Source organism: Physeter macrocephalus, chromosome 18, assembly GCF_002837175.3.
Source record: "Physeter macrocephalus isolate SW-GA chromosome 18, ASM283717v5, whole genome shotgun sequence".
Lineage (NCBI taxonomy): Eukaryota > Metazoa > Chordata > Mammalia > Artiodactyla > Physeteridae > Physeter > Physeter macrocephalus.
In genome coordinates this window covers 39,819,564-39,834,221 of record NC_041231.1, presented here as the reverse complement: position 1 = coordinate 39,834,221, position 14,658 = coordinate 39,819,564, and the positions used below count along the sequence as shown (strand labels likewise).

Genomic DNA, 14,658 nt, shown 5'->3' with positions numbered 1-14,658 from the left:
GTGCATGGTGATGCCGTCTGTCTCAGGCCGCAGCATCTCCACTGGGGGAAACACGAGGACAGCTTGGTTTATAGGAAGACGTTGCTGTGAGTTGTCAGGGCGTCCCTGCAGATTTTATCAGTGACCGTCTGAGGGAGGCCTGGCCCAGCTCTTCACCCCTCCCGACCCCCGCTAAGGAAGAAGAGTGTCAGGGCGAGACCCAGGCAGAACCAGAGCCGCAACTAGGTCACCACGAGGTCCAGGATAGGCTCCGGTCAGGGGTCCCAAGAGTCAGCACGTGAGGTCACAGCAGGGCCAGGTCCTGGACAGAGAGAGCCTGTGGTTGGTCTGGGCCTAGGAGCAAGTAGGGTATGATGCTGAAAAGGCTTTCGGGGCTGGAGGCTCCCTCTGGGCTTGCTGCAAAGGGTGGACCGGTCTCGGCCCCAGCATCCGCGGGCGGGGCAGTGCTCTGGCCATCATCATGGACCACGTCCTGGGGGTTCTAAGATGAACACGACAAGCTCCTGAGCCTCAAAAGCTCTCAGACAGACACACAGCTCACTCACCATTAGATACTTAGGGTTAACACGCTCGTTCTGGCTTCTGGTAGGCGTCTTGTATGGGTCCATCCTGGAGCAGCCATGGGACCTCCAATCTCAGGGAGTCAGCCCAGCCCCTCTGGTTCTTGAGGATTTCCTTGCCTCTCGTTACTTGGCTTCCTTCCCTGGGCAGGAGAACTACAGATGTACTCCGCCAGCATCAAGGAAGGGCAGGGATAAGACGTGGGTCAAGGCTTTGCATCTCTGCTTAATGCACCGCAGGACCTCAGTCTTTTAATAAGTGAAATGGAAGCAAACCGGGTGCTCTGCTTACCCTCAGAGGCTGCTGTGAGGACCAGATGAGGTGATGGAGCTGGGGGCCCTTTGTCAGTGATGCTGAGTGGTACCTGTGCGGGTTGCGCTGGCGGTCTCCCCTCGTTCTCCCTCCCTCCCAGTAGGTGTGCACCAGCTTTTCAGGGCAGACGAGAACTGTGTCCTTCTTCCATAGACGTGCTCAGGATCCCCGTTGCTCTTTTCTGCCATTGCAGCGTCAGTGTGTTGAATACGCCTTGAAAGCACGTCCCTTGCGGAGATACATCCCCAAAAACCCCTACCAGTACAAGTTCTGGTACGTGGTGAACTCCTCGCCTTTCGAATACATGATGTTTGTCCTCATCATGCTCAACACACTCTGCTTGGCCATGCAGGTAAAAATGGAGACAGCCGCGTGGATCGCGTCCGGGCCTTCGGTGCTGCCCCATGCCCCAGATTCTGAGGGTGGAATGCCGCCCCCTCGCAGGAGGAAGGGTTTGATTATCTGATGAGTCTGGGCTGTAGTTTGGCCAGACTCCCATTCTGGCTGACAGTCGCCATGGCAGGAGTTTACAGTCACTCTTCTGCGTAAGAGACTGTACAGCGTGACCATAAGTGACATTTCTAGGTGGAGCCCTAGCATGGCTTGCAGGCCTGTAAACCTTTACTGTGGGCTTCTGTGGCCAGGGAGTGGTTGTGGACTAAAGCTCTGTCTGTGTGGAAATGAACAGGCAGGGTCTTCAATCCTGACTTTTGACTCCTTAGCAGCTGGGTGACCCGGGGAAAGTTATTTAAATCCCCCGAGCCTGGCTTTGTCGATTGGTAAAGTGGGAAACAAAGTTTATGCTGGGTAATTTGTGTCAGACACTTTGCTCTGGGCCTGTCACAGAGTGTCCTTCCTGTCCTCAAGTCACTCTCAGCGTGGCGGTGGGGAGTCTTCTGGCCCGTGGGGTACTGAGTTTGACCTGCCTGACAGCGACTCTTTGCTCACTCTGGGGGCAAGGAATGCAGCTCACTTCAATTGGCCACGTTGGATTACAGAGCGGTATTGATAGTGAGCGTTTCCAGCACTTGCGTTGTCTAGTGGATATTGCACTAGGACAAGAGTGGCCAAGGTCTAGATTCAGTTTCCCACTGGCTCTAAGAACCTGAGCAAATCAAACCAACTCCCAGTGCTGTCTGGAAGATGAGTGTAAAGACAGCCAAGGGTGCGTTTTCTGGCCCTTTCCTTAAATTTAGGAATTCCTTTTGAATGAGGACCCTCTGCTGATGTAGGGAAAAGCATGAAGGCAAGATAACAGTGCCTTTGATTGAATATAGGCCTGAATGGCGTATAATGTATCCTAACCGAATCCTACCTTTGTCCATAGACCTGTGGGTGTGTTCTGCATTGTGCCTGGGTCAAGGCCCTGAGTAGAAACCCTGCTGGGAGAAAGGGTGGGTTCCCTTTATTCCGAGCAGAGGAAGTGGATGTCTTTCCCCTTCATCGTGTGGTCACCCTCATCTTGTCAGGCCCCCCTGCGCTTTGTGGGCGGCCAACCATGTGCCCTCGCAGGGTCAGCGGAATCACTGGGAGAGGGTGCTGGACCGGGGAGGTTGCCTCCCTCTCCATGTGGCAGGCGGACGGACGCCTGCAGGGGGTGGCGGGCTGGGGAGCCTCCTTTGGCGAGTCTGGAGTGGAGCCCTGAGAACTGTGCCTCTGCTTCCATCCACAGCACTACGAGCAGTCCAAGATGTTTAATGACGCCATGGACATCCTGAACATGGTCTTCACCGGGGTGTTCACTGTCGAGATGGTTTTGAAAGTCATTGCATTTAAACCTAAGGTGAGTTGCTGAACCCACTTGTCAAAGGCTGTAGCTGAATCACTCCAAAGAATCACCCACTTCCTGTTAGTCTTGTGTTATTGGATTATGCTGAATTGTTCTGGCCGTTAACTAGGTTATCACCTGAGAACGTTAAAATCTGATTAGGGCATCTGTGTACGTATGGGAAAATAAATCTGCGAAAACAAAACCTCACAAAAACAATTCTGAGAAAAAGAAGAAGAGAGAATTAGGAATTTGCAGAATGGAGATTGTTCTGAAACCTGATTTTCTGTTTCTAGAAGAGCGTGTGTCAGACCGTCTCAAGGAAACTCGCCTCATTACTGGAGCATTGGAGACATTGTTTTCACATAACCCATCAGAAATAATTCGGCCCTGATTTTACTTTTACATTTCCAGCATAAAGACTTCGGTTTTCTTTGTTCTTGGTCTACAGCATCTTTTTCACCTTTTATGGAAAATTCTACCAGCTGCAGACCTCTCACAGCCATGCCATCTTTCGTTTGTTTAATTTAGAAAAATTTCACTTGACTTTAAGACAAAACAAGACCTGAGCATTTTAAACTGTGTTGGACTGCTCTGCGTATTATGTCTCCTTTAGGACAGAGTGACTGCAGTCCACAGTTGTCAATGTCTGTAACGTAAGAGACAGATAGTGTAGCGTCGCAGAGCACGCACCGTTCTGGGACCAGACTGGATTCAAATGCCCAAGCAAGTTGTCGATACTTCACTGCTCTGTGCCTCCATTTCCTCACCCATGAAGTGAGGGCTCTAGTAGTCCTACCTCACAGGGCAGTTTGGAGGAGTAAGAATCACTCTGTGTGCCACGCTTACAAGGGTGCTCGGCATGTAGCCCCCTGCTGTAGACGTGTCAGGACTGTTACTATGACGACCACCATCCCCATCATCAAGTGGTGATGTTCCCTCGTCCTAAAACCCTAGACGGAGGAGCAGATCCTGGCCGAGCTGTGAGACATTTGACCCTCAGTTTCTTTTCTAGCAAAGCCTCCACCCATCAGAGTTAGAGAATGAGTTCAGTGACCCCAGTGTCTGTTCATCAGGGTGTAAGGTATCTGACAACACTAATTTAAGTAAGACTCGGATTATGAAATGACGGTTTCACATACTCCATCCGTAAGTGGAATTCTAATTCAGAACTGTTCCTTTCTTTAATTTGAATTAATTCCTATGCAATCTTTATCAGATCTTTGTGGACCAAAAAGAAAGGACGCTTGTAAGTGATCGATCGGGGTGATTGCAGTGGGGTCAAACTTGGCATTTTTGCATGGCCAGATGCTAGTTACTGTGACTTGTCCATATCTCCACACATGCACATTCTTCCCTGCCCCGACCAAACTCTTCTGAATTTCCTTTGAGATTTTTGGTTTGCTTCCCTTTCCCCTTTCCGTCTTTGATCAACATTTGTCTGGACTGATGGAAAGGTTGCAGGGTAAGAACTCAAAAAGAACTTGATCAAGGCAACATGGCACGTATCTATGCAACATTTCCTAGATCCCCTTGCCATGTCTTGCCCTGCCTGGTGATTAAACTCTGAGAAGGCACATTTGCCCACGGCATGTGTGTGAGTCCGTGTGTGTCTGCGTGTGCACTGTCAGTGGCTGTGTCTGGTGAACCACTGATATCAAACCTGGGAGGAGAGTTCAGTGGCGTGTGAACAGGCTGGTGAGGCCGAGGGGGAATGAGTAGCTAATTTATAATCAGTACTGATCGATCAGAGTTTTTAAATGAGTGATTTCCGCTATAAATCGTGCCTCTTCGTAGTTTTCCTCCGCAAGGTATTTTCACGGCAGGAGACAACCTCAGATTACAAGTGAGAGAAATTTTAAAACGGCAATAGCAGCACCTCTACGTTTGAGGGGCACTGTCGCTGCATTGGCGAAGCAGGTGGATTTGGTGTTGTGACGGTGTGTCTGGAGGAGCCGGAGAGAGTCATTTCACCAAGAAGCAAAGCTCTTCTTAAAACGCTTCCCGACTCTCCTATCTCCTCTTTGGTGTCAGCAAAGCAAGGCCAGGCGAGCAGTCTTCCACAAAGAAGTCAGCGGGGCCCTCCTACCCATCAGAGGGGCAGTGGGGCTGAGGAGTCGTGTTGCAAAGGTGGCAAAGGGAAGCGTCTCTGTGAGGAGATGGGCAGAGGGCCAGCGGGCTGAGAACCTGACCCATAAGCTTCATCTCAGAAAGTCTTTGTCTCTCCTCGGGAGCTTTGTCGCAGGGTCCTTTGGGGCTGTGTTCTCCACAGTGAGGGGCGCGTGCTCTGGGAGGACTTGTCAGCATCTCTCAGGAGAGACAGGGTTGCAGCTGTTTTGTAATAGAAATACAGAGGGTGAAGTGAGAATCCTTCCTGGGAGGTGAGAAGGCATCATAGGAGGAAGGGTTCAAACGAGCGGAGGAAGCTGACTCCTTTTATACTCAAGGGCCTGACTGGTAAAGGGGGCCTCCTGAGTGAGAGCACATTTAGCGGGATGTGGTCCGAGCTGGGAGCTTCCCTGGTGGGGAGCTGGGATCACTCCAGGGGAAAAGTTGTTCTGAGTGTGCGTTAGGCAAGCATGGAAGGTGGTGAGACGCCAAAGAGCCAAGGAATGAGGGCCGAGCAAGCAGGCTGCTCAGTGGGTTGTGTCGGCTCCCCAGGGAAGACCCACCCATCGGGCATCGACCTCGTACACTTGGAGCGACTGAGCCGCCCTAGGGTTTTGAAAGGTGGGCCATGATATAGATAAGAACCAAGTCCTGTTCCCCTGGCCTTCCCCTCCAGTACTCCCAAGGGGCAGCCGCTGGACTTCTCAAGTGAATTCTTTTGCTGCAAGGGGGGAGATTGAAGAAGAAGGGCTTTGTCCAAAGTACTGGCTCCCGTACGTCTAAGGAGCACTTCTGATTTGTCTGAGGTTCCTTCTCTGTGCTTCCAGAAGCCGCCCATCTGGTGTTTTGTCCAGCACCTGTTCAAGTACGTCACCTGCCTCCACGTGGGCTTTTCCTCAGGGAGCCACACTTTGTTCCCAAGTCTTAGACCTCGAAGCATTGTGATCTTGGTCCTACACTTGACCCTTGAACAACGTGCGGGTTAATCTGAGTATTACTTAGAGCCGCCGCTCCCTGTCCGAGGTTCCTCTGCACCCATCCATTGATTCATCCAACCACAAACCACGTAGGGGCTGTGGTATTTACTCTTGAAAAACATCCGTGTGTATGTGGACACGCACAGTTGAAAGCCACATTGTTCAAGCGTCAACTGTACCTTGAAAATGTCTAATTTACCTGCCTAGCCACTTGAGCTTGGAAAACGTTGAGAGTTACTGGGTTTGGGGAAAGAAGAAAGTGCTTTAGTGCTGTCCTCGTGCTTTTGTGCGGAGCGGATGTGTCGTGGACACTGGGTCACCTGGTCCCATATGCCTCCCAGGACAGCACTCCCTCCCCCAGGGTCCCTGGCAGGTATAAGCCTGCTTAATCAGCCCCAGCAATTTTCCTGGAGCACATTCTGCACCTCCTGGGAAGAAACCCTGACACTATCTTTTCAGTTCTTCAGTGATCATATATATATATATATATATATCTCGTAAGTGTATCTCAGTGATTTATTTTAATGCTAAATAATGCTTGAGAGGAAATATTAACTCTCCTTAACTAGAACTTGATGTCAGACTCCTTCATGGGCTCAGCCTATCCCTTCAAGGCCGGGGTATCCCGGAGCTCCCTCCTGGTCCCCTTCTCCCCTGGTAAGATGCGTGCACACCCAGGGCCTCAGTGGCCAGCTCGTCTCACCCCGGCCTCCGCTGCCCTCCTCTCTCTTGCCTTCCTTGACTGCTGAACCATCTCCTGCCTCTGGCCTCAGCGCCCCCCTTCATCTTCCACGCACTCCCTTTGTAAACCGAAAGCTGACCGTGCCACCTGTTGTATGAAAAAAAAAAAAAAAAAAAAGGTAATTTCACAGTCGAATATTCAAAGTTCTGCACCAAACACTAGCGCATTTACATTTCTGCCTCATTTCCGGCCGCGCGCTCCTAGCCATTCCTCCTCTGCACCCCATCCCCACTGTTACCATGCGGGACCTTTCCGTGGCACGTGCTTCTGTGTCTGGAAGTCCTTTTTCCACCTTGTTATCTTTTAAGGCCTGTCTGGAATGTGGGCTCCTCCGTCACAGTGTCCCCCCAGCCCAGCCAGGGTCAGCTCTCCCCTTCACATGTGCTTCTGTTAGATGCTCGCTGTGCATTTGCCAACATCACTACCCCCCATGCCTCCCTCTCCATTAGCTGATGAGCAGCTGCTCAAGGCCGGGTTGTGTTTGTCTCCCATGATGCCTGCTACCTGCTGGTTACTCCGTGGGAAGTGGTGGAAGGAAGAAAGGAATGGATGGATGAGCCTGTGGGTGCAGCCTCTTGGCATCAGGCACTACCGGCTTTTCTATCACGGGAGATGTGGGCAGAGCAGAGTGGCCAAAAGTGAACGTATTTTTCTTTAAGCCTCCACTTGACCTTTGGAAAGGCTTATGCTGGTTAGAAAGCTGTCAATTACAGTTTCCACCCAAAGTTGGCACTGTGGGTCATCCCTTGGGTCGAATGCGTCCCAGACAGTCCCTGGCAGAAATTGGTAAGTGATCCGGCTGCCTCAGTAAACCCCAAAAGGCCGGGCGGCGAAAAGATCCTGGACTTGGGCTGCTTCTCTTGTTTCCATTGCATAGACTTTGCCGCCCACCATGTGCCAAGCCCATGCTCTATCCTGGCTGGGGGTCCAGCTCTCCTTCCAGGAGCCTATAGTCTAGCCAGAGATTATGTTAATGGACCATCAAGATAGAGTTCCTAGAAACAAGGGAGCTTCCTGGCCCTAAGCCCACGTTAGTCTGGGTTATGATTTTAAATTCCCGGAGTCAGAATTGTTTCCGAGTAATAAATGTTATTGCATGTAGCTGGCTTGCTTGGTCCTTTCAAATGGGTGAGGCTGGACAAAAAATAATAAGGGCCAACTGTGGCCCGACTGGTAGGGACTGCTGGTTCCACCTGAGGGGCCCTGGTCTCCACATTCAGTTGTGGGAGACCCTCTTATGACTTGCCAAGAGGAGAGAGCATGCAAGTGGGCGCCGTGCTAGAAGCCCTAACCTTCTGGTTACCCAGACGCTGCGGTGGCTTTGATGGGAAAGGGGTGGGGCTGAGTCATACTCACTTGACAGTGATTTTATTACCTAGGAGGCTACTAAACAGGGAAACAGGATGTGGGAAGAAGGGTGGGGGACGGGCATTTTCTGCCTCCCCGGGACCCCTAGTAAGCCATCTGGCCAGAGGCTGTGATTCCAGCCACCTGCAGCAACTCAGGCCTCCTGTCGCCTAGATGAGGGTGTCAGTCCAGCAACCCTCTAGCATTTGGGCACGACTCTGTGAGCGCAGTGGACCCTCCAGAGAGGGTGTTGATGAGATTACCAAAGAGTTCCAGGACCCCAAACATCAAGCCCCTATCGTGTTGATTTAAAGTGACTTTATACATCACAGTGGGCCAGGATGGGCCAGTTGGAGAGTAGTTTGCAGGCTGATGGAAATGATCCAAAGGTGAATACTGATCATTCTGGAGAGACAGAGACACAGAGACATACAGAGAGAGAGGAGCTACTCAGGAATAAAATCTCAAGTAGGTAAGAGGGGCATTCAGTGCCCTGAATGGTGGTGGGCTTGGCCTCCGGTAAAGGATGTACTGTAGCAAGAGGGGGGCAGGGCCCGTGGTGTGGGACAGGACAGGAGGGACGGTGGGTCTCCAGTGCTCTCTGTGGCCTAGAGCCCCAGTTGTTACTGATGACCACGTGTTTCTAAGGCATCAGTTCCTCTCTAGAGGAGAGGGAAAGGCTCACCATGCTCTCTGCAGTTCTGGGTTGCTGTTAAATCCATGCAGAAAAGGACAGGCTCTGCACCTCGGAGTGTGCTCTGTGGCCAGGCCGCCAGTCAGCCCACTGTGTGTTGCCGTTCGCAGTGATGCAAATAATTTAAGAGCAAACCCTGTGTTCTCACAACCCGGGTACAACGGTGGCACTCAGCGCACCACGTGATCCAGCTGACTTTTTGGTTTGGCGTTGCCCTCGGGGAGGGAAGCAGAATGTGCCTCTACGTCCCGGCGCAGGCTCTGGGTCTCCTCTCTGACCAGCACAGCCGGCTTCCTGAGGGGCACCAGTCCCGTCCTCACCGTGGCCCGCCTCTCCTGTTTTGCCAGCCAGGAGTCCCGCATCTCGAGAAGAGAAGCTGTAAGGAGTAAGACGTTGTCTTTATTAAGCAGACGCTCCCATTAGACGTTTATCACAGATCATCGGAGCTGGTGCAGGCGAGCTTTTGTTTACTTGTTAGAGGGCTGACAGAGAGGGGTCTGGGAGGGCGGCAGTCAGTCCGTGAGGGTAAGTAAGTATGAGAGAGGTGCTGGGATTGTGGGAGAGGAGGAGAGAGGAGAGGGCAGGGGGGCGGGGGCAGGGTCAGAAGTCATGGCAGTTGGTTGGGAAAATCTTACATTATTTAAGATGAAATTTTTTAAAAATCTCAAACCCTAAGTCAGCGTTACCGGTCCCCCATAAATGCACCTGGGGTGATTAACAGGGATTAGAACAAACATCCCTCCTCGGGTTGTTAGAACAGCCAGCGTGTCCACATTCTCCATAGTGTCATAAAAGGCCGGGGCTCAGCAGTGGCTTCCTCTGGGCCTGCACTTGATCACCAATTCATGGGACCTGACACTTCAAAGTACCTTCTGTTCCGGTGTTCTTGATCCAGCACTAAGTGTACCGCGTTGTAAGCACACTGGGCCCCTTTTTATATGATTCAGACCTGAATTTTTATTTCCACAACACGTCCTGGCTTGTTGAAAAGATGCAGTTGATTTACAGACAGTCGTTGACCTTGCAACCAGACGCCTCCGTGCGCTGTTCTCCCCACCACCCCCTCCGACTGAGGGCTTCCTGGGGGGTATCAGGAGACAACAGGCAGTAATTTAGCACCTACTGTGCTGAGCCCAGAAGAGCATGCAAAATGTATGCCACGTATGTACAGATTTGTAAGTCACAGTCGTAGGGGTGTTCTACCTTCAACAAGGTACAAGGACCTGAAATAACAAGAACAGGGCAGAGCTGCACGACCAGGAGGGTGCAAGTTGGTGGAAGGAGGAGGCCTTGCCACGTGTCAAGCACTATATGGGCTCACGGCTCTGGGCTGGGTGGTGGGGTTAGTGGAGGAGGGGACAGAGCAGTCAGCACAGTCCTCATCCTCGGAGGGTTTTCCACGGGGTAGACCTGCGGGCAGAGGCCCCAGGTTCAGTGATCAAGACCTGAGAGACATTCGGAGTCCCCAGGATGGGAGGTATAAGTCAGGAGGATCTGAAAACATGCCACCAGGGCGTTGGCATTTCAGCTGAGTGTGAAGGAGGAAGTGGACGTGGGCAGGTAGAGTTGGGGTGGGGAGGCCGGGATCACAGAGGCCTCAGGAGGTGGGCAAGAAGCTGGTGGTGGTTTGAGGGATGGAAAGGAGTCCGCTCAGCCTGGAGGATGCAGAGGGAGGGGAGGGAAGCCAGAGCTGGGGAGGAAGAAGGAGCCTGTCAGGGGAGGGGCTGCTCTGGGGGACAGTGGGAGCCCTCGAGCATCACCACCATCCCTGAGCGCTCCTTCCCCTGCGAGACCTTCTGTGCACTGATCCCGCAGCCCTACAAGCCACACCTCTGCCTCAGACGGCGCGCATCGCTGGCCTGTCTCCCTGTAAGCCTCCGTGTCCCTTTAGACCGAGAGCTCTGTGAGGACATCCTGCCGTGGGGCACACCCTTTGCAGTACTTGGACTGTCGAGGAGGGGCAGGGATACTGGTTTGTTTCAAGGGCACAGCAGTGAGAATGTGTGAAACGCCGGTCATAGTGGTCTTGACGTGGAAGAAGAGAAGGAGGTGATTGCGGACCCCATGCAAGGAGTAGGAGGGCCTTCTCCTCCCTCAGCCAGCGAGGGGTTGGAGTTGTGACCTTGGGTGCCAGGGCAGGGTCGGCAAGTGCCTCGCGCTGTCCTGCAGGTACTTGGCTTGGTTCAGTGCTGCCCAGGGCCGCGGTCTGCATCGTGTGTGTGTGTGTGTGTGTGTGTGTGTGTGTCTGTGTCTGTGTCTGTGTGTGTGTGTGTCTGTGTGTGTGTGTCTGTGTGTGTGTCTGTGTGGCGTGTGTGTATGTGTGTGTCGGGGTGTGGGGTGTGTGTGGGGTGTGTGTGGGGGGGTGTCTGTGTGTGTGTGTGTCTGTGTGTCTGTGTGGGGTGTGTGTGTGTATGTGTTGGCCCATGCACCTGTGGCCTCTCTCACACATGCAGGTGCACCCGCCCCGTGTCCCTCTGTACCGGTGGATGGTATGGTCGCTTCCCTTTGGCCCTCCCACACCCCCTGGTTGCCGTGGTTGTTGTGGGGCCCGGGTGTGTCCCCACGTGGTCGGTGTGGCTTCTCCTTCCTACGTGCTCATAAACGTCTGCCCCCGCCCACTCTGTCCAGGGGTACTTTAGTGATGCCTGGAACACGTTTGACTCCCTCATCGTAATCGGCAGCATTGTAGACGTGGCGCTCAGCGAAGCCGACGTGAGTATGTGCCCGCCCGGGGCCACCTCCCATCCTGTCTCTGTCTGCACACCCGCCCGGCCCTGCACTGCATCACCTGGACAAGTCACAGAGCCCAGTCGTACTTGATCGAAAACCAGGAGTTTTCTAACGAGAGCTGCAGAAAAGAGGCCTTTTTGCATAGAGCTTGATCCCCAGGCCTTTAGACACACATCGCCTTTTGGAGGACTGACTGTTTTGCAGCGTTGAGCCGAGTCAGCGGTAGGCAGGGCAAGATAGGCATCTCTAACGGTTTTGATTTGCTGTGTCAGAAGCAATACCCGAAGTGATGTACCTATAACATGTTTGTTTTAGGGTGATTTTTCAAGTAGCCAGGTGGCTTGATGCTAGAATGTTCCCCTTTTATAACACTGTCCTTTTCTTCTTTTTTTCCTGTTGTGCTTCCTCTCTTCTGTGGCTTCTGAATGCTTGCTCTAACAGCACTATTTCACTGATGCATGGAACACTTTTGATGCCTTAATTGTTGTTGGTAGCGTCGTTGATATTGCTATAACTGAAGTGAATGTAAGTAGCAAATTTTGTGTCCTATAACCTCGTTAAGTCTAACACAGAGGAGACCAGAAACCCTCCCCATGGATCTCTGTACACTTTAGAAATTCAAGCACACGTTTGCTTCAAAAGACTAAGAACATTTTGTCCTCTTCCCTCCCTCCCCCGGCCCCCCCCCCATCCCCTTCCCCTGAATGAGAGTGGGGAAGTAAATGTAGAATTGCCATTTTGGAAGGAAAACATTATTTTTAAAGAAGACCTTATTAAAATGTTAAGGGCTAGGAGTTAATTGTGTGGGTATGTGAACATTATCGCTCAGTAGCTGGGTGACCTTGGCAGGGCCCCTGGCTGCTTCGTGTCTCAGTTTTTTGAGCTGGAAAGCAGAGTTCATAACGTGTGCCCTGGTACCCACTGTGGGTCTGTGAAGGCACAGGAGGGAAACCCCACAGCCATGCCCTGAGCACGTGGCCACTGCTGCGGGTGTCCTCACCTGGACCCTGTGTCTGCTGAGCCCTACTGGTGACGCTGGGGAACATGCCTATCCTAGCTCCCCAGATAGTGACGCAGATTGAAGGCTGCCCTGGGCCAGGGGAAGGAGGGCCTCATGTGTATTAGGAGAGGGTGTCAGCGCTCCTTTGTTGCACCCAGTTGAATCCTTTGTTGAGGAGCGGTGCTAGGTGGAGTGAACACCCCGCCCAACCTTTAGGAAGCATCCTGAGAACCTTCCTCAAAACTCAGAGGCTGCAGAAAGGGGCGCACCACCTCCTACTGGCCCCTCTCAGATCTGACCCATGCCCAGACCGGGAGGGCCTGATGCGGGCAGAACTGGCCCTGCCCACCTGATCTGTCCCCAGTTCATCAGCAGGCCTCCGTGGGCGCCCAGGTTGTGTGGAGCCCTTCGCGGGGACAGGCGGAGCACGGGGTGGGCTGCCGTGCTGTGCTGGCTTCCTGCTCCACGGTGCCAACCTGGCCCTCCTCCCCCCATGCCTGGCTGGGAAGGGGTTGCCACGCTCTGCCTAGCTGACACCTGCAGGCGCATATGGTCCATCCTGGTGCCCAGACAGCCTGTACCAAATAAGAATGATGAGATCTCTGTATGCCACCACTTTGGGGGCCAGGCTGACTGTGGAGTGTAGAGTAGCAGGACAGCGCTAGCCTGGACCTGGGCCTCAGTGCCCTCGTGAACCACTGGGATGAATGATGTCTGCCCTCCCTGCTTCATAGGTATATTGCAATGATAAAATGATAGGCATATTTGTGAAAATACTTGCTTAAACTCCCAAAGTGTTAGAGAGATACAATGGTATTATTTTAAATATAGATTTTCCTTGTAATAATAAGCGAAATGAGCTGTAAGACATTACCATGTCCACGAGGGTGTGAGTTAAGCCTCATGACACTCAAATTCATGCCAAGACCAGGTACTGAAATGGTATTTTACTAGACTTAGGTACATAGATCTGCCAACCTCCATAAGCCCAGACTTATATAAATTCCACGTTATGTGGAATATTCCACAAGTCAGGTATAAAATTGCTGTTCATAATGTGTGAATTATGCTTGGTTATAAAAGAATCTGATGCTAATGGGAGAACATAGGACCCTCCCTGGGCTGCCAGGGGCTCTCTCCTGAGTTTACGACCAGACATCTGCCTGCTTAATCATCTCACCACATAAAGCACTTACAGCCTCCATCAAAGTACACTTACATGAACATTCTGGAACCAGACCCTTATGTGAGTCAGAGGTGGTCTATAATGGAAGTGAAAATATCATAAGTGACAATTTGAGCAGGTCTCCCTGGAGCGCTCCGTGCTTCACGTGGTGTGTAGGTGGTGGGGTACATGCTTAGCTTCTGGGCACCAGGATGTGGCCAGGGTTTGTTCACCAAGCGGACAGCCCAGCTCTCTAATGCCTGACCCCCCCCCCCCGCCCCGCACTGGTGCACCGCCGACAGTACGCGCGGCGTGCTGGGGCTGAGCGCACTGTGCCTTCCCTGCGGTTCAGCCCTGCCCAGCAGTGTCTCAGACATGTCCACCTTCACCTTCCATCAGTCAGGAAAGCCACAGGTCTATAAAAGCCCACACGAAATTTTTTAGTTAGCATTTGACTTTGGGGGTTTCTGTATAATACAGGCTTTCACTGGCATTCAGTCAGACTCAAAAATCCTACCAGTCAACATCCTCCTACTGTTTTTCAGTACGTGACCTTTCCCCTGGTCAGATGGAGCCTGAGACCAAACCTTCCTGAGCCGGGAGCAATGCGAGTTCAAGGCCCTGGCCCAGTAGAAAACCACCTTAGGGGGCCTCAGCATTTCTGTGCTGGGCCTCAGTGAAGAGGGGACGCTCAAGGCCACCTTCTCATTTATTCAGTCCTTCATCACATCTTTATTGGGCATCTACGACCCTCAGGCCACGGCACAAAGACAGGAGAGACTGGATGTCCTTAACCTCTGGTGACATGACTCTCTGAGGGTAGCCGGTGGTTCCTCTACACCCCCCCATGCCGAGTTCCCCGAGAAGCAGCACACATCATTTCCCTTGGTGGCCCTGTCCCCTGCACTCCTGACTCAGCTGAGCATGAACTCTTGGTCCATTGTCGGCTGTTTTTAGCTGCCACAAGTCATCATTTTTTGCAATGTTTAACTTGCTCTGCCGTCTCTCCCAACCTCTGTTGCTCTTTCTTTTCCGTTGCCTAATTGACTTTCATGTTGGTTTTGTTTTTAGAAAATTGTAGCGGCAAGTATATATAAACATATATACGGTGAAGTCGTTGTTAAAGCCAAAGCACTCGAAAGACTGTATACTTGTCTTTGGCTTCCCCACCTTTGGTTTTCGCTGAGTTTCACAGGAGTGCTGTGGGTCGTGGTCATCTAAATTGTTTGCTGTGCCCTATTTTGTTGTCTCCA

The 14,658-nt window shown here is 52.2% G+C and overlaps 1 protein-coding gene across 3 annotated transcripts in view; it reads left to right on the top strand.

Moving 5' to 3' along the window:
* CACNA1D (calcium voltage-gated channel subunit alpha1 D) overlaps nt 1-14,658 on the top strand; it is a 331,484-nt gene that overhangs the window by 272,936 nt on the left and 43,890 nt on the right. For all 3 annotated transcript variants that reach the window (XM_024123808.1, XM_024123810.1, XM_024123809.1), the window contains 3 exons: nt 1,067-1,225; nt 2,546-2,656; nt 11,139-11,222. In XM_024123808.1, coding sequence (XP_023979576.1) covers nt 1,067-1,225; nt 2,546-2,656; nt 11,139-11,222 — 354 coding nt within the window. The remainder of the gene's footprint in view (nt 1-1,066; nt 1,226-2,545; nt 2,657-11,138; nt 11,223-14,658) is intronic.